Source organism: Heterodontus francisci, chromosome 13 (assembly GCF_036365525.1).
Source record: "Heterodontus francisci isolate sHetFra1 chromosome 13, sHetFra1.hap1, whole genome shotgun sequence".
NCBI lineage: Eukaryota > Metazoa > Chordata > Chondrichthyes > Heterodontiformes > Heterodontidae > Heterodontus > Heterodontus francisci.
The window spans coordinates 897,040-917,082 of NC_090383.1; the positions used below are offsets into that span (position 1 = coordinate 897,040).

General features: G+C 44.2%; 1 protein-coding gene across 7 annotated transcripts in view; it reads right to left on the reverse strand.

The window, feature by feature from the left end:
• LOC137376165 (utrophin-like) overlaps positions 1-20,043 on the reverse strand; it is a 904,611-nt gene that overhangs the window by 828,850 nt on the left and 55,718 nt on the right. For 4 of the 7 annotated variants that reach the window (XM_068044200.1, XM_068044202.1, XM_068044203.1 and 1 more), the window contains exon 1: positions 14,129-14,241. The exons of the other annotated variants lie outside the window; for them this stretch is intronic. In XM_068044200.1, coding sequence (XP_067900301.1) covers positions 14,129-14,222 — 94 coding nt within the window. In that variant the 5' untranslated portion in view covers positions 14,223-14,241. Of the gene's footprint in view, positions 1-14,128; positions 14,242-20,043 lie in introns of those variants that run through there. 7 annotated transcript variants of the gene reach the window in all.

The following is a 20,043-nucleotide window of genomic DNA, read 5'->3' on the forward strand; positions in this document are numbered from 1 at the left end:
AGCAGAGAGGTTTAAAGAAGGAAATTCCAGAGCTTAAGTCCTTAGCAGCTGAATGCACAGCCACCAATGGTGCAGTGATTAAAATTTGTGGAGCATTGATGTTGCGGAGGGTTGTAGGGCTGGAACAGATTGGAGAGAGGCGAGGCCAGGGCAGGATTTGTAAACAAGGATGAGAATTTTAAAATTCAAGGCATTGCCAGACCGGGGAGCCAACACAGGACATCGAGCACAGGGGTGATGGGTGAACGGGGCTTGGTGCAGAGTTTTGGATGAGCTTAGGGGTATGGAGGGTGGAAGATGGGAATAGTCGTGCCGGCCAGGAATAGTCAAGTATAGACACAACAAAGGCATATATCAGAGTTTCAGCTGCAGATGAGCTGAGGCAGGGCTGAGTCAGGCAATGTTACAGAGGTGAAAGTAGGCTGGTGTAGGTATGTGGTCAGAAGCTCATCTTGGATTCAAATACGACATCTAGTTTCAGCCTCAAGACAACTGCCAGGAAAAGGGTTAGATTTGGTAGCTAGGGAATGGAGTTTGTGTCAAGGAACAAAGTCAATTGCTTCAACCTTCCCAATATTTAACTGTAGAAAATTTCTCCTCATCCAGTACTGGATGTCAGACAAGCAGTCTGACAACTTAGAGACCGTGCAGCGGTTGATGGTGAGGTAAAGCTGGGTGTCATTGGCATACATGTGAAACTTGACGTGGTGTTTTCAGATGATTTCACCGACGGGCAGCATGTAGATGAGGAATAGGAGGGGGGCAAGAATAGATTCTTGAGGGACTCCACAGGTAATGGTCTGAGAGCAGGAAAATAATTCATTGCAGATGATTCTTGACCCAAGATCAGACAAATAAGAATGGAACCAGGCGAGTGCAGTCACACCCAGATGGACGATGGAGAAGATGCGTTGAAGGAGGATAGTGTGGCCAACCATGTCGAAGGCTCCAAACAGGTCAAGGAGGAGGAAGTTTATCACAGTCACATAGGATGTCACCTGTGACTTTGACAACAGCGATTTAGGTACTGTGTCGAGGAAAAGGGCCATGATGGCAGATTTAATGGGGATAGGGATAGTACCTGAGGAGAACAGTTAACTATGTCAGCTAATGGGATGGTGGGGGGGTGCAGGAAGGGAATTTGGGTAGTCAGCAGTTTAGTGAGAATAGACAAGGGAGCAGGAAGTGAGTCTCATGGATAAGATGAACTCGGAGAGGGCATGAGGGGAGACCGGAGAGAAATTTGTGGAAGATGCAAGCGCGAGCTAGGACGGGGGAAGCTGAGAGGAAGTTTGGCCTAGTGGAAAAAGGGAAGGGAGGGAAGTGGCAGAGGCAGCTGATGGATGATCTCAAAAGAAGATAAAGAAATCCAAGAGCTGCTCGCACTTGTTTTTGGAGGTGAGGGTGGAGAAGGCAGGGGAAGAGGGGTTTAAGATGACAGTTTGCAATACAGAAAAGAAGCTGGGAGTCATCTTTGTATTCCAGGATGATGCTGGAGGAGCAAGCAGTTTTGGCAGAGGAGAGCAGGACCGATAGTGCTTTATGACAGGCAGAGAGGAGCGGAGCCCGAGGATCAGCAGGACCGGAGGTTTCAAAAAGCGTGCCAAAACCTGTGTGGGAGAGAGAGGGAGGAGAGGAGCCGGGGAAAACGCGAAAAGTGACATCAGAGTGACATCACATTGAACAGTGAGAGCAGGGAAACAGAGAGCAGCTGGGGTCAGTATTCAGGTAAGTTTTTAATTTAACTGAATCAACATAGAGTAAGACTTGATTGATTTATAAGTATATAAACTAAAGACTAAAGCGGATTAAAAAAAAACTAAAGACCAGTCGGAAATTTAAATAACATATTAAAATCTAATTATATAAAATAGAGATGCAGGGCCAGGTGATGTGTTGTACCTGCATGATGTGGGAGCTGGTGGACCCCACTGTGGTTCCTGGTGGACACATCTGTAGCGAGTGTTGGCTGCTCAAGGAACTCTGGCTCAGAGTTGATAAGCTGGAGTCTGAGCTTTGGACACTGCGACACATCAGGGAGGGGGAAAGTTACCTGGACGCTGTGTTTCAGGAGGCAGTCACACCCCTTAGATTAACTACCTTGAATTTGGCCAGTGGTCAGAGACAGGAGGGTGTGACTATGAATGAGGCAGGTAGAGGGATCCAGGAGGTAGTGCTGCAGGAGCCTCAGCCATTGTCCTTGTCCAACAGGTTCGAGATTCTTGCTCCCTGTGTGGACGAGAGCAAGGAATGTAGGGAGGATGAGCAAACTGACCACAGCACAGTGGAACAGGGAGCCATTCAAGTGGGGGGAGAAAAGAGAAATGTAGTCGTAATCGGGGATAATATAGTTAGGGGCATAGACACTGTTCTCTGTGGCCAGGATCGAGAGTCCCAAAGGCTCCGTTGCCTCCCTGGTGCCAGGGTTCGGGATATCTCATCTGGTCTGCAGAGGAACTTGGAGTGGGAGGGGAAAGATCAGTTGTAGTGGTCCACGTAGGTACCAACAATATAGGTAGAACGAGGTTAGAGGTTCTGCTGAGGGAATATGAGCAGCTCGGGGCTAAATTAAAAAGCAGAACCAAAAAGGTAATAATCTCCGGATTACTACCCGAGCCATGAGCAAATTGGCAAAGGGTCAATAAGATTAAAGAGGTAAATGCCTGGCTCAAAGATTGGTGTAGGAGAAATGGGTTCGAATTCGTGGGACATTGGCACCAGTACTGGGGAAGGAGGGAGCTGTTCCGATGGGACGGGCTCCACCTGAATCATGCTGGGACCAGAGTCCTGGCAAATCGCATAACTAGGGCTGTAGATAAGGCTTTAAACTAAATAGTGGGGGGGGAGGGTTCAGTGGCATGGAAAAATAGGAAGTTAAAGGAGAAGGTAGGAGTGCAGGTTAGTGGTGAGGTTGATTGTTACCAAAAAATAAAAGGAAGGGACAGAACGTGTGATCATATTGCACCAAGGAATCGTATAAGAATAGGGAAATTTAATAATAGAACAAACTTAAAGGCTTTGTATCTGAATGCAAGAAGCATTCAGAATAAAATAAATGAGTTAAAAGTGCAAATAGAGACAAATGGATATGATTTAGTGGCGATTACTGAGACGTGGTTGCAGGGAAACCAGGTTTGGGAATTGAATATCCAAGGGTACTCAGTATTTCGGAAGGATAGACAGGAAGGAAAAGGAGGTGGTGTAGCTTTGTTCATGAAGGAAGAGATCAATGCTGTAGTGAGAAACGATATAGGCACTGGAGATCAAGGCGTAGAATCAGTCTGGGAAGAAATAAGAAATAGCAAGGGAAAGAAGTCACTGGTGGGAGTAAGCTATAGGTCCCCAAACAGTAGTTCCGCAGTGGGGCACAGTATAAACCAGGAAATACTGGGGGCTTGTAAGAAAGGTACAGCAATAATCATGGGTGATCTTAATATGCATATAGACTGGATTAGTCAAATTGACAAGGGTAGCCTCGAGGGAGAGTTCATTGAATGTATTAGAGATTGTTTTTTTTGGAGCAATATGTTATGGAACCAACCAGGGAGCAGGCTATTCTAGATTTGGGGTTGTGTAATGAGGTGAGATTAATAAATGATCTCATTGTTAAGGATCCTCTAGGGAAAAGTGATCATAGCATGCTAGAATTTCAAATTCAGTTTGAGGGCGAGAAGCTGGAGTCCCACACGAGCATTCTGGAGTTAAACAAAAGTAATTATATAGGCATGAGGACAGATTTGGCCCTAGTAGACTGGGCAGGAAGATTACAAGGTAGGACAGTTGACGAGCAGTGGCAGGTGTTTGAGATATTCAATTTCTCACAACTAAAATATATTCCAGAGAGGAAGAAAGATTCCAGGAGGGGGGGGAAAACATCCATGGCTAAGCAAGGAAATTAAGGATAACATAAAGACAAAAACTAAGGCATACCATATTGCAAAGGCTGGAAGATTGGGAAACTTTTAAAGATCAACAAAGTGTTACTAAAAAAGTAATAAAAAGAGCAAAGGTAAATTATGAAAGAAAACTAGCGCAAAATATAAAAACGGATAGCAAAAGCTTCTCTAAGTACATAAAAGGGAAGAGAGAAGTGAATGTTGGTCCTTTGCAGGATGAGACTGGGGAGTTAATAGAAGGGAACACAGAAATAGCAGACACACTAAATCAGTATTTTGCTTCAGTTTTCACGGTGGAGGACACTAGTACCATCCCAATAGTACCAGATAATACAGAGGTTATAGAAAGGGAAGAACTTAGAACAATCATCATCACTAGGGAAAAAGTACAGAGCAAACTATTGGGGTTGAAGGCAGACAAGTCCCCAGGGCCTGATGGCCTACATCCTAGGGTCGTAAAGGAAGTGGCAGTGGAGATAGTGGATCCATTGGTTATAATATTCCAAAATTCTCTGGATACAGGAAAGGTTCCAGTGGATTGGAAAAAAACTAATGTAACACCCTTATTCAAAAAGGGAGGGAGGCAGAAAGTAGGAAACTATAGACCAGTTAGTTTAACATCTGTCATTGGGAAATTGTTAGAATCCATTATTAAGGAAGCAATAACTGGATATTTAGAAAGTCAAAACGTAATCCATCAGAGTCAGCATGGTTTTATGAAGGGTAAATCGTGCTTCACTAATTTGATAGAGTTCTTCGAAGCTGTAACAAGCAAAGTGGATAATGGGGATCCTGCTGATGTAGTTTATCTGGACTTCCAGAAAGCATTTGATAAGGTGCCGCACAAAAGGTAAGTTCATATGGGTTTAGGGGCAATTTATTAGCTTGGATAGAGGATTGGCTTACCAACAGAAAACAGAGAGTCAGGATAAATGGGTCTTTTTCTAGTTGGCAAGATGCAACTAGTGGGGTGCCACAGGGTTCGGTCCTCGGGCCCCAACTATTTACAATCTATATAAATGACTTGGATGCAGGGATAGAAGGTACTATAGCCAAATTTGCAGTTGACATTAAAATAGGTGGGACAGTAAGTTGCAATAAAGAAATAAGAAATCTACAAATCTTCTTTGGGCCTCCTTATCTCGAGAGACAATGGATACGCGCCTGGAGGTGGTCAGTGGTTTGTGAAGCAGCGCCTGGAGTGGCTATACAGGCCAATTCTGGAGTGACAGGCTCTTCCACAGGTGCTGCAGAGAAATTTGTTTGTTGGGGCTGTTGCACAGTTGGCTCTCCCCTTGCGCCTCTGTCTTTTTTCCTGCCAACTACTAAGTCTCTTCGACTCGCCACAATTTAGCCCTGTCTTTATGGCTGCCCGCCAGCTCTGGCGAATGCTGGCAACTGACTCCCACGACTTGTGATCAATGTCACACGATTTCATGTCGCGTTTGCAGACGTCTTTATAACGGAGACATGGACGGCCGGTGGGTCTGATACCAGTGGCGAGCTCGCTGTACAATGTGTCTTTGGGGATCCTGCCATCTTCCATGCGGCTCACATGGCCAAGCCATCTCAAGCGCCGCTGACTCAGTAGTGTGTATAAGCTGGGGGTGTTGGCCGCTTCAAGGACTTCTGTGTTGGAGATATAGTCCTGCCACCCGATGCCAAGTATTCTCCGAAGGCAGCGAAGATGGAATGAATTGAGACGTCGCTCTTGGCTGGCATACGTTGTCCAGGCCTCGCTGCCGTAGAGCAAGGTACTGAGGACACAGGCCTGATACACTCGGACTTTTGTGTTCCGTGTCAGTGCGCCATTTTCCCACACTCTCTTGGCCAGTCTGAACATAGCAGTGGAAGCCTTACCCATGCGCTTGTTGATTTCTGCATCTAGAGACAGGTTACTGGTGATAGTTGAGCCTAGGTAGGTGAACTCTTGAACCACTTCCAGAGCGTGGTCGCCAATATTGATGGATGGAGCATTTCTGACATCCTGCCCCATGATGTTCGTTTTCTTGAGGCTGATGGTTAGGCCAAATTCATTGCAGGCAGACGCAAACCTGTCGATGAGACTCTGCAGGCATTCTTCAGTGTGAGATGTTAAAGCAGCATCGTCAGCAAAGAGGAGTTCTCTGATGAGGACTTTCCGTACTTTGGACTTCGCTCTTAGACGGGCAAGGTTGAACAACCTGCCCCCTGATCTTGTGTGGAGGAAAATTCCTTCTTCAGAGGATTTGAACGCATGTGAAAGCAGCAGGGAGAAGAAAATCCCAAAAAGTGTGGGTGCGAGAACACAGCCCTGTTTCACACCACTCAGGATAGGAAAGGGCTCTGATGAGGAGCCACCATGTTGAATTGTGCCTTTCATATTATCATGGAATGAGGTGATGATACTTAGTAGCTTTGGTGGACATCCGATCTTTTCTAGTAGTCTGAAGAGACCACGTCTGCTGACGAGGTCAAAGGCTTTGGTGAGATCAATGAAAGCAATGTAGAGGGGCATCTGTTGTTCACGGCATTTCTCCTGTATCTGACGAAGGGAGAACAGCATGTCAATAGTCGATCTCTCTGCACGAAAGCCACACTGTGCCTCAGGGTAGACGCGCTCGGCCAGCTTCTGGAGCCTGTTCAGAGCGACTCGAGCAAAGACTTTCCCCACTATGCTGAGCAGGGAGATTCCACGGTAGTTGTTGCAGTCACCGCGGTCACCTTTGTTTTTATAGAGGGTGATGATGTTGGCATCGCGCATGTCCTGGGGTACTGCTCCCTCGTCCCAGCACAGGCATAGCAGTTCATGTAGTGCTGAGAGTATAGCAGGCTTAGCACTCTTGATTATTTCAGGGGTAATGCTGTCCTTCCCAGGGGCTTTTCCGCTGGCTAGGGAATCAATGGCATCACTGAGTTCCGATTTGGTTGGCTGTATGTCCAGCTCATCCATGACTGGTAGAGGTGGGACAGTAAGTTGCAATAAAGAAATAAGAAATCTACAAATGGATATGGATAAATTATATAAATGGGCCAAAATTTGGCAGATGGATTTTAACATGGATAAGTGTGAGGTTATCCATTTTGGTCGGAAGAAATGAAAGGCAAATTATCTAAATGGAGAGAAACTACAGAGTGCTTCGGTGCAGAGGGATCTGGGTGTCCTCGAGCATGAATCACAGAAAACTAGTTTGCAGGTACAGCAGGTGATAAGGAATGCAAATGAAATTTTGGCATTTACTGCTAAAGGAATAGAGTATAAAAGGAGGGAAGTGCTGCTGAACTGTACAAGGCATTGGGGAGACCGCACCTGGAGTATTGCGTACAGTTTTGGTCCCCTTACTTGAGAAAGGATGTAGTTGCATTGGAGGCAGTTCAGAGGAGATTCACTAGATTGATTCCAGAGATTGGGGGGGGCTTGTCTTATGGAGAGAGATTGAGCAGTTTAGGCCTTTACGCTCTGGAGTTTAGAAGAATGAGAGGAGATCTAATTGAGGTATATATGATTATTAAGGGGATTGACAAGGTAGACGTAGAGAGGATGTTTCCTCTTGTGGGACAATCTAGGTCATAGTTTTAGGATAAGGGGTCGCAGATTTAAAACAGAGATGAGGAGAAATTACTTCTCTCAAAGGGTTGTGAATCTGTGGAATTCACTACCCGAGAGTGAGGTGGATGCTGGGACATTGGATAAATTTGAGGAGATAGACAGATTTTTAATTAGAAATGGGTTGAAGGGTTATGGAGAATGGGCAAGAAAGTGGAGTTGAGGCGGAGATGAGATCAACCATGATCGCACTGAATGGAGGAGCAGGCTCGAGGGGCTGAATTGCCTACTCCTGCTCCTAGTTCTTATGTTCTTATCTGACCCAGCCAGATCTAATGGTGAATGGCTAATTCAGTTATCCACCAAATCCATTCAAGTTTGCATCCCTTGGGCATATGGGAGCGGAGATGAGGGCCATGCCAGAGGAAATGACCAGGGTGAGAGCGTGTAATAGTTTCATTGGGACCTTGGGCATCAAAGTTGAGCAGATCAACAGCTATAGAAATGTCATGGTGAATGGAAAACCAAAGGCTAATCAGTTGGGATTTTGAAAATGCAGTTGCAAGTGAATTGGGAGAGTTTTTTTCCAGGTTAGAACACAGAAGGAAGCAGTTTTGGAGGGGGAAGGGAGACATGGGTGAAGAGCAACATAAGGAAGTGATCAGAGATGGCCTCATCAGTATTGGCAAGATAGGTGCAGCGTGTACAGGTGAGATGGCAAAGTCAAGGGAGTGTCTGTGAATATGGGTAGGGGGGTGTATATGGAAGGACAGATTAAAGGAGGATGAGAGGGCAGTGAACTCAGGGGACAGAGCAATTAGGATGGAGGTTGAAAATCAGATATCTCCGGGAGACAGAGCGAGAGAGAGAGGAGCATAGCGGGAGCAGAGGTTTAAAAAGCGCCCCAAAAGCCCAGAGTCGGAGACCAGAGACAGAGAGAGCAGCACAGCGGGAGCGGAGGTTTAAAAAGTGAGCCAAAAGCCCAGAGTCGGAGACCAGAGACAGAGAGCGCAGCACAACGGGAGTAGAGGTTTAAAAAGTGAGCCAAAAGCCCAGAGTCGGAGACCAGAGACAGAGAGAGAGGGAGAGAGGGAAGAGGGAAGAGCACAGCGGGAGCAGAGCAGGGAAAAATCAGAGTGACTCCACAATCAACAAGGAGAGCAAGGAAACAGAGAGCCACCAGGGTAAGTATACAGGTAAGATTTTAATTTAATTTACATCTAACATCACAAGCAAGCAGGTAGGTGATTGGTTTGGGAAGAAGCTACCTGCTTGGTGAGTATCTGTTAAGTGATTAAGGTCCATTCTAATGCTAACATTTAAAATAGTAAAGGAATTAGTGGTAAGCTTAATAAAATATATATTAAAAAAAGGAAAATAAAATAAAATAAGTAATTAAATAAAATACATTAAGGACGGCAGGACAGGTGATGTGTCACAGCTGCAGCATGTGGGAGCTCCTGGTTCCAGTGTGATCCAGGGCAAACACGTCTGCATTAAGTGTTTGCGGCTCAAAGAGCTTCGGCTCAGAGTCACTGAACTGGAGTCCGAGCTGCAGACACCGCGACACATCAGGGAGGGGGAAAGTTACCTGGACATTTTGTACCAGGAGGTGGTCACACCCCTTAGGATAGGGTCCTCTGATTTGGTCAGTGGTCAGGGACAGGGCAGTGAGGCTGTGGCAGAGGCAGTAAGGGGACCCAGAGGGCAGGAGTGCAGCAGCCTCAGCCTTTGCAATTGTCCAACAGGTTTGAGGTTCTTTCAGCTTGTTTGGATGAGAATGGGGGCTGCAGGGTGGATGAGCAACCTGACAATGGCACCATGGTGGTACAGGAAGACATTCAAGTGGTGGGAGAAAAAAGGAATGTAGTGGTAGTAGGGGGCAGTATAGTTAGGGGGATTGACACTGTTCTCTGCAGCAAACAGTGAGAGTCCAGACAGCTGCGTTGGGCCTTGGGCATCAAAGTTGTCCCAGGGTCTGGGACATCTGCTCAGGGCTGGAGAGGAACCTACAGTGGGAAGGGGAGGATCCAATCATCATGGTCCATGTAGGTACCAATGACATAGGCAGGACAGGAAAGAGGTTCTGCATAGTCAGTATGAGGAACTAGGCACCAAATTATGAAGCTGAACCTCAAAAGGTAATAATCTCCCAAATTTGATCCCTTGCCTCCACCATTCAGTTTAAAACCTGTCTACTTCCCTAGTTATGCGGCTCGCTCGAATACCAGCCCCAGCACTGTAGAGGTGTAGACCGTCCCAATGATACAGCCACCACTTTTCCCAGTACTGGCGCCAGTGCCCCACAAACCAGAACCTACATCTGCCACACCAGTTTTTGGATTACTACCTGAGCCACGTGCAAATTGGCATAGGACAAATAAGATTAGAGAAATTAAAGCGTGGCTCAAAGACTGGTGTGGTAGAATTAGGTTCCGGTTCGTGTGACACTGGCACCAGTACTAGGGAAAGTGGTGGCTGTACCACTGCGATGGTCTACACCTGAACCATGCTAGGGCCGTTGTTCTAGCGAGCCGCATAACTAGGGAAGTAGAGAGGGTTTTAAACTGAATAGTGGAGGCAAGGGATCAAATTTGGGAAGATATGGTAAATCAAGGAGTAGAGACAAGACAGAAAGGTATTAATATGGGAAATGGTAAACAGACTGAGACAGGAAGGGACAGACCATACAAATCTAAGAGTAAATCAACAGACAAGGCTAGAGGTTACAAAAATAATAAAAGGACAAGACTAAAGGCTCTGTCTCTGAATGCACGTAGCATTTGAAACAAAACAGATGAACTGATAGCACAAAGAAATAAATAAGTAGGATCTGATAGCCATTACAGAGACATGGCTGCAGGATGACATAGATTGGGACCTGAATATTGAAGGGTATATGGCATTTTGGAAGGACAGGAAGCTAGGAAAAGGTGGAGGGATAGCTCTGTTAATTAATGATGGTATTAGCGCAATAGAGAGAGGTCACCTAACTTCAGGAGACCAGGATATAGAAGCAGGTTGGGTACAAATGAGAAATCATATCGGCAAGAAGTCACTTGTGCAAGTGGTGTACAGGTCACCTAACACTAATCACAATGTAGGGGTATAAAGTAAGAAATAATGGCAGCTTGTCAGAAAGGGACAGTGATGATTATGGGGGATTTAACCTATATATAGACTGGAACAATTAGATGGGCAGAGGTAGCCTAGATCAGGAGTACATAGAATGTTTTCTGGATAATTTCTTGGAACAATACGTTCCAGAGTCAACCAGAGAGCAGGCTATACTAGACCCGGTATTGTGCAACGAGATAGGATTAATTAATGACCTCATAGTTAAGGCGGCCCGAGGTAGCAGTGATCATAATATGTTTGAATTTTACATTCAGTTTGAGGGAGAGAAGAGTGGGTCCAAGAGTAGTATTTTAAACTTAAATAAGGACAATTATGAGAGCATGAAAGCAGAGCTATCTAAAGTGAACTGGCAAATCAGGTTCAGGGATAGGTCAACAGAGATGCAGTGGCAGACATTTAAGGGGATATTTCTGAAAACACAGAATAGATACATTTCAACGAGAAAGAAAAATTCCAAGGGTGGGACCCGCCATCCGTGGTTAGCTAAAACAGTTAAAGATAGTATGAAATTTAAAGAAAAGGCTTATAATTGCGTCAAGATGGGAGGCAGGTCAGAAGATTGGACAGAATATAAAAAACAGCAAAGAATGACTGAATGACTAAAAGATTAAAAGAAAGGTAAAATTAGAGTACGAGAGAAAGATAGCTAGAAATATAAGACAGATATTAAGAGTTTCTATAGATATTTAAAAAGAGTTAACAAAGTGAGCGTTGGTCCTTTAGAAAGTGAGTCTGGGGAATTAATAATGGATAATATGGAGATGGCAGATGAATTGAACAGATATTTTGCATCGGTCTTCACTATTGAGCATACAAGTAACAGCCCAGTATTAGCTGTTAAGTCAGAAATTATCCAAACATAGACTGGGATAGTTGTCGTGTAAAGGGCAGACAGAGGCAAGAGTTCCTCAAGTGCGTTCAAGAAAATGTTCTGCAGCTGTTATGTTTCTATTCCAACGAGAAAGGAGGCACGGCTAGACCTGGTTCTTGGGAATGAGGTGGACCAAGTGGATCAAGTGTCAGTAGGAGAATATTTAGGGGACAGCGATCATTGTATTGTTTAGGTTGACTTGTTAATCTGCTAATTGTCTATCAATTGTTTGCTTATATGGAGGTGGAGGGTGTCAATTGGGGTCTTGCTTGAGTACTTATAAGCAGACACTGACTGTGACTGGTGGAGGGTTTGAGAGGAGCTACATGTTTGTAATCCTTTTACTCTGTACAATAAATGTAAAACTGAGTAAAGACAGGCTCCAGCATTATCCTTCCATAACAAACTTTCAGAAGTTTAACAGACAATGGAAAAGGACAAAGAATCCAGAGTAAGAATAATTCACTGGGGAAAGCCAACTTCAATGGGCTAAGGACAGATCTGGGACAAATAAATTGGAATCAAAGGTTGGCAGGAAAACCGGTAGCTGAACAATGGGAAACCTTCAAAGAAGAGATAGTTTGGGCACAGTCAACGTGTGTTTCCCCGAAAGATATGGTAAACAAATCCAGAGCTCCCTGGATGACAAAAGAAATAGAGATGAAGATAAACAAGTGTGCTAATGACAGATGCGGAGGCACTGGCCATAATTTTTCAGTCTTCCATAGTCTCGGGGGTGGTGCCAGAGGACTGGAGAATTGTGAACGTTACACCCTTGTTCAAAAAGGGTGTAAAGATAAGCCCAGCAACTACAGGCCAGTCAGTTTAATTTCAGTGCTGGGGAAACTTCTAGAAAGATTAATTCGGGACAAAATTGTCATATGGACAAATGCGGGTTAATTAAAGACAGCCGGCATGGATTTCTTCAGGGAAAATCATGTTTAACTAACTTGCTGGAGTTTATTGAAGAGGTAACAGAGAGGGTTGATGAGGGTAATACGGTAGATGTGATGTATGTGGACTTCCAAAAGGCGTTTGATACAGTGCCGCACAACAGACTTGTAAGCAAAGTTATAGCTCATGGAATGAAAGAGACGGTAGCAACATGGATAAGGCATTGGCTAAGCGACAGGAAACAAAGAGTAGTGGTTAATAGATTTTTTAAAGGCTGCATGAAGGTTTGTAGTGGAGTTCCCTAGGGATCAGTGTTGGGACCCTTGCTTTTCCTGATATCTATTAATGATCTAGACCTTGGAGTACAGGGCACAATTTCAAAGTCTGCAGATGATATGAAACTTGGAAGCATTGTAAACTGTGAGGAAGATAGCGTCGAGCTTCAAAAGGACATAGACAAGTTGGTGGAATGGGCAGACAGGTGGCAGATGAAGTTCAATGCAGAGAAATGTGAAGTGATTCATTCTGCTAGGAAGAACATGGAGAGACTATATAAAATAAAGGGTACAATTCTAAACAGGGTGCAGGAGCAGAGGGACCTGGGTGTCTATGTCCATAAACCATCTAAGGTGGCAGGACAGGTTAAGAGAGCAGTTAATAAAGCATAGTGTGTCCTGGGCTTTATTAATAGGGCCACAGAGTACAAGAGCAAGGAGGTTATGTTGAACTTGTACAAGACACTATCTCGGCCTCAGCTGGAGTATTGGGTCCAGTTCTGGGCACCGCATTTTAGGAAGGATGTGAAGGCGTTAAGAGAAGGTGCAGACAAGATTCACAAGAATTGCTCCAGGAATTATGAGCTTCAGTTATGAAGATAGATTGATTTGATAGAGATATTCAAAATCATGAGGGATCTGGACAGAGTAGATTGGGAGAAACTATTCCCACTCATGAAAGGATCGAGAACAAGGCGGCACAGATTTAAACTAATTGGTAAAAGAAGCAAAAGCAACATGAGGAAAAACATTCTGATGCAGCAAGTGGTTAAGGTCTGAAATACACTGCCTGAGCGTGTGGTGGAGGCAGGTTCCATTAAAGCATTCAAAAAGGAATTAGACTGTATGTGAAAAGGAAGAATGTACAGAGTTACGGGGAGAAGGCAGTGGGGTGGTACTAGCTGAATTGCTCATTCAGAGAGCTGGTGCAGACATGATGGGCCGAATGTCCTCCTTCTGCACTGTAACAATTCTGTGATTGTGACTCTGTGAAAGCAAATTTGATGCAAAAATTGCAATACGTGAACAGTAATCCACTCTATACTCCTCACGCCCCCAGTTTGGGAACCTCTGCATTAGAAGGCTCAATTTTCTGCGCAGCCTGCTCCAGCCATTCTGCTTTGGAGTCAGGTCAGGTCTTACCTCAAGATTTACACTACTCAAGTTCAACATTAGTGTGAAACAAATTGCACATCTCAACGATGCTGAAGGTGTAGTGTAAATACAGTTCACCTGAAGGCTCAAATATTTCAATCCTTATTAACTGCCCACAAAATCCTCCCAGCAGGCAGTCATGTTTGGGATTAGATTTATTTACGACTGCTTAGGCTTTGACTTTGATCCCCAAAGAGTTGCAATTCTATAGCGCCTTTCATAACCTCAAGATGTCTCAAAGCCAATGAAACACCTTTTGAAGTGTAGTTACTGTTGTAATGTAGGAACTAGGCCTTTATAGGGTTCTTTACACAAACTGTTCATAATATAACTCCTTGCTCACATAAACTTCAATTAAAACTTGCATACTTACCATCTAGTCCATTTGACACATTTACATGTTTGCCGCAAGTATGAAAAATAGGATAAGTTTTCCACGATAATGGCTTCACACTCCGTACATTCATCTCTAAGCACTGTTCACAGGAAAACATGCAGAGGAAACGGATATCTAACATCACGCAATGCAAGCTGGGCCATAGCAGATAAACACACAAGCTTGCATTGGAATAGCCACATTCAAAAACAGATAACCACAAACCCAACCACAATCAGATCTTCCCTCTCTCCACAGCATTTGCTCAGCTTAATGCATCTGAGATGGTGCAACAAGCTGAGCTGATGACACACACTACAGACTTTCTGTAACTATTCTACTGAGTCTAGTCACAGGTTTCCCAGTGCTCACAACTCCATTCATGTCTATAAATATTGAATTTTCCCTAGCGCAAAATGATTGATGTGTGAAACAACTTAAAATGAGAGCACATTTCACACCAACAAATTATTCCCCCATTACCAAGCTGGTGATTCCTTTCCAACTGTGGCAATTGCCAAGTTTTATTGCGATTGTTCCCAAAAAATTCAAACTCAAAATTTTATTCATAAATTCAAGGACAATGTATTACACTGAGTAAATAGAAGGAACACAGCTGCTGTCTACATTTCAGTATTCCACTGCAGTATAAAGGTTTAGATTTTCTCCATATTCCAACAATCTTTGCATTAAACATTACGAAGTACATTCATCCTTCAATCCAACATTTCTTGCTTTTCTTTACCCAGATAAGTTGCTGCAAAATATCACCATCCCAGCTCTCCAGGTCTGAACACATTCTGGCTCATTAGGAATACTCCAATCAGAAAGTAGCATCGAACTGCATTGTTGAATGCATTCACCAGGCTCACAAGCAAGAATAATAGAATCATACAATGCAGGAGGCCATTCAGTCCATCGGGTCTGTGTTGATTTACTGCAAGAACTATCCAATTAGCCGCACTCCCCTGCTCTTTCCCCATAGCCCTGAATTTTTTTTCCTTAAGTATATTTCCAATTCCCTTATGAAAGTTTCTACTGAATCTGCTTCAACCATCCTTTCAAGCAATGCACTGCAGATCTTAACAACTCACAGTAAAAACTTCTCTCATGTTCCCCCCGGGCTATTTTTGGTAATTACCTTAAATCTGTATCCTCTGGTTACTGACTCTCCTGCCAGTGGAATCAGTTTCTTCCTATCTACTCAAACAAACCTTTGATAATTTTGAACACCTGTCTCAAATCTTCCCTTAACCTTCTCCACTCTAAGAACAATCCCAGCATCTCTAGTCTTAACATAACTGAAGTCTCTCATTCCTAGTAGCATTCTAGTAATATCCTCTGCATCTTCTCTAAGGTTCCAAAATCCTTTCTAAAATATGGTGCCCAGAACTAGACACAATACTCCAGCTGAGGCCTAGCCAGTGATTTACAAAAGGTTGGCACAACTTACTTGCACCCAGTAGCATGCTGACAAATTGTTGAAGAAGCCAAGCTTTTTCAATCAAGGCTAACTGACGAATTCTACACACTTCAGTGATAGTTTTAATAATGAAAGTCTGTTGTATGCTCTTCTTTGGCCTCCTTATCTCGAGAGACAATGGATAAGCGCCTGGAGGTGGTCAGTGGTTTGTGAAGCAGCGCCTGGAGTGGCTATAAAGGCCAATTCTAGAGTGACAGGCTTTTCCACAGGTGCTGCAGAAAAATTTGTTTGTCGGGGCTGTTACACAGTTGGCTCTCCCCTTGCACCTCTGTCTTTTTTCCTGCCAACTGCTAAGTCTCTTCGACTCGCCACACTTTAGCCCCGCCTTTATGGCTGCCCGCTAGCTTTGGCGGACGCTGGCAACTGACTCCCACGACTTGTGATCAATGTCACAGGATTTCATGTCGCGTTTGCAGACGTCTTTAAAGCGGGGACATGGACGGCCGGTGGGTCTGATACCAGTGGCGAGCTCGCTGCACAAAGTGTCTTTGGGGATCCTGCCATCTTCCATGCGGCTCACATGATCAATATATCTGAACAATTGCCAAAATGATGCTAATATATTTCTGCAATGAATTGTCTGTAAGGGTGATGAAAACAAATTTAATGGTAACCTGCAAAAGGAAGTGGATATGTACTTAAAAAGGAAAAATTTTGTATCGCTCTGTGTTGTGAGATTCCAACTCAAGAAACCTCTGTCAATGCATAAATAATCAGTAAAATCTCCCATCCCAAATCAGCATTGTAAGGTTTTCAATACCATATCAGAATTGTTCTAAAAATAGTGTGCCCTTAATTCAAAGTTGCATAATTCAAAAAATCTGAATATTCAATTTTCTTAAGGACCAAATTCCTACTTTGTGTATTGTTTACATCGTTTAATTCAAACTACTGGATAATTCTGGCACAGGTTTTTTGGGCCAAACGGCCTCTATGTGCCGTTAGGTTCTGTGATTCAGTGCATTCTAGTTCTATAAGTGTAAAAAACTTGGGAGGAACTTGTAATGCTGATAATCATCCAGTAGTTTGAAGGCTCTTTCATATTGAGGTGTTTCAGTGACAGTGAGGTGTTTGAGGAGTTGAGGAGCCAACTGTGCAACAGCCCCAACAAACAAATTTCTCTGCAGCACCTGTGGAAGAGCCTGTCACTCCAGAATTGGCCTTTATAGCCACTCCAGGCGCTGCTTCACAAACCACTGACCACCTCCAGGCGCGTATCCATTGTCTCTCGAGATAAGGAGGCCCAAAGAAGAAAGAAGTGACAGTGGGGTGTTTGAGGAGTTAGTTCTAAAAGTACTGGGAATTTTTGGCAACCTCAAAATAAGCAGTGGATCTTCGTGGTAGCTGGATTTAGCAAACCCCAAAAAGTTTACATTGGGATTGCCGCTGGCTGGCAAAGTTGCGCTGTGGAAAACTAAACACCTTCTGTAAGTAAGCTCTCAAATCTGAATCGAGCATTATCTCTTAACATCACAAAACACTGCACCTTAGTTGCCATTTGAAAAATATGTTTCTGAAATTACATGCTCATATTGTTTGTGTACATTTACTTAGGTGCTCTCACTTCAGTCACGCAACAATTAATCTGCATAGGCTGCTTGGATCTGGACTATAATGAAAAAGATAGGAAGTATGATATGATAGAATCAAACTTGCACTTATGTAGGGCTTTATCATACTGAAATGCCTCAGCATGTTTTACACAATGTATTATCATTACGTGCAGTGGTTTAAGTAAGCAGATGCGGCAGCAACGTCCCATGTTCTTTAACTGCCAAGCTTCGATCACAACAAAGAAAGAATTAAGTTTACTCTCCTTAAACGACAAATTATTTGGTGAGGGAGGAAAGGAAGGAGGTTGCACAAAAGTCAACCAGGAAGGGGGGAAAAAAAATTACAATCAGGACAGAAAAAGTGTGAAGCTGCGTGCAAGGAACAGAAAGGAAGCTGTTGTATAGTGGATAGAAGGATAATCTAAATGTTGTGAATAGCACAGAAAGTAAAACAGAGGACTGAGGTAGCAGCAGAGGACAGAGCGGACAAATCCAACATATATTCTTGCTGAATGACATTAGTTGACACTGGAACACTGCTTTGGAAAGAATGCAGTCGGCTCACCAACAGTTTTTGGACTTCACCAATTGTCATTTCTAGCAAGGCACAACAGTAAAATGCAATTTTCTATTTCCTATGTTTTCTTATGTAAGGTTCTGTGATTCAATGCAGTCCAGTTGGCTGTTGGGCAAAGATCAACAACTGTACAGGCCAGCAACACAGTTTCTCAACTTTACAATCCTTCTAGAGCCTTCAAGAGATGTCCAGCAACGAAATATTAAGTCACAAATCAACAAATTTCAAAAAAGCAAAATACTGCAGATGCTGGAAATCTGAAATAAAAACAAAGTGCTGGAAATACTCAGCAGGCAGCAAATGTGGAGAGAGAAGCAGAGTTAGCATTTCAGGTTTAGTTTTAGTTTAGAGATACAGCACTGAAACAGGCCCTTCGGCCCACCGAGTCTGTGCCGACCATCAACCACCCATTTATACTAATCCTATATTCCTACCACATCCCCACCTGTCCCTATATTTCCCTACCACCTACCTACACTAGGGGCAATTTATAATGGCCAATTAACCTATCAACCTGCAAGTCTTTGGCATGTGGGAGGAAACCGGAGCACCCGGAGGAAACGCACGCAGACACAGGGAGAACTTGCAAACTCCACACAGGCAGTATCCAGAATTGAACCTGGGTTGCTGGAGCTGTGAGGCTGCGGTGCTAACCACTGTGCCGTCTGTGGCCTTCAATCAAAACTGGCAAAGGTTAGAAAAGAATTAGGTTTTAAGTAAGTGAAGGGGGTGGGGGGGTTTGGAGTGGGGAAGAGAACAAAAGTGGAGGTGTGTGATAGGGCAGAGGGCAGGGGAGAGATTAAATAACAAAGGTGTCATGGGACAACGGCAAAGAGCATGTTAATGCTTGTGGTACAAGACAAAGCATTAGTCCAGAGAAAGTATTAATAGCAGAATAATGAGCAGCTCTGTCCACATGAAAACCAGGTACATGGTTAAAAAACGAAATAATCAAAAAAAATGAAAAAATGCCAGTCATGCCCTGAAATCGTTGAACTCAACGTTCGATCCGCAAGACTGTAGAATGCCTAATCAAAAGATCAGGTGCTGCTCCTCGAGCTTGGGTTGATGTTCACTAGAACACTGCAGCAGGGCAAGGACAGAAATTTCAAAACAATTTGTTGTCACAGGTGACCACTGCACCTCCTCAGAGAATAGATAAATATTTGAAGAATAGGGCAAGGGTATGGGAAGAAAACAGGGCAGTGGGATTAGTTTTGGATTGCTCCAGCAAAGAGCTGACTCAGGCACAATAGACCGAACAAAGTGATTACTGACAACGCAGCTGGCAGCTTACGTCTTCCGACTGCGCCAATCTGCTCTCTGCGCATGCGGTGCATTCCGCAGTGCCAGGACTGGTTGGCGCATGCACAGATGACATCACCACGTAACGCAGGCAGATGGGGTTGGCGCATGCACAGATGACGTCACCACGTAACGAGGGCGGGGGTGGGGGGAGAGCGCGGGTGAGGGAGAGCACTCACAGCGTCACTTGCCAGGTTAACGTGTAGCACTTGCGGCAGAACCTACCTCTCAAGGATTGGCCTTCACGGCCACCAGCAAAGGTGCATCAAGAGAAGACACGGCACCTAAATGAATTGTTTGCTGCATGTCCATCATCTTCTGTAGATGGAAGGATGCCAACCAACCTATATAGAAAGCGGTTAATGAAGCACAAAGGATCCTAGGCTTTATAAATTCGGAGTCAGAGACCGGAGACAGAGACAGAGCGAGGGGGAAGCACGGCGGGTGCAGAAGTATAAAAAGCGTGCCAAACGCCCGGAGTCGGAGACTGGAGGCAGAGCAAGAGAGAGAAGAGCACGGCAGGACCGGAGACAGAGCAAGAAAGGAGCACAGCGGGAGCGGCAGGAGCAGAGCCCATTCGGAAAGTGATATCAGAGTGATGTCACAATCAACAGTGAGAGCAGGGAAACAGAGCACTGCCGGGGTGAGTATACAGGTAAGCTTTTAATTTAATTTAAATCAAACATAGCATCAAACTTCACAGGCAAGCAGGTAGGTGATCGGCTTGGGAAGAAGTTTGGTGGGTATTTGGTAAGTGATTAAGGTCCATTCTAATCCTAATGTTTAAAATAGTAAAGGAACTAGTGGTAAGCTTAATAAAATATATTAAAAAAAGGAAAATAAAATAATTGAGTAAAATAATTAAGTAGTTAGTTAATTAAAACACATTAAGGATGGCAGGACAGGTGATGTGTCACAGCTGCAGCGTGTGGGAGCTCCTGGATGCCAGTGTGATCCAGGACAAACTCGTCTGCAATAAGTGTTTAAGGCTCGA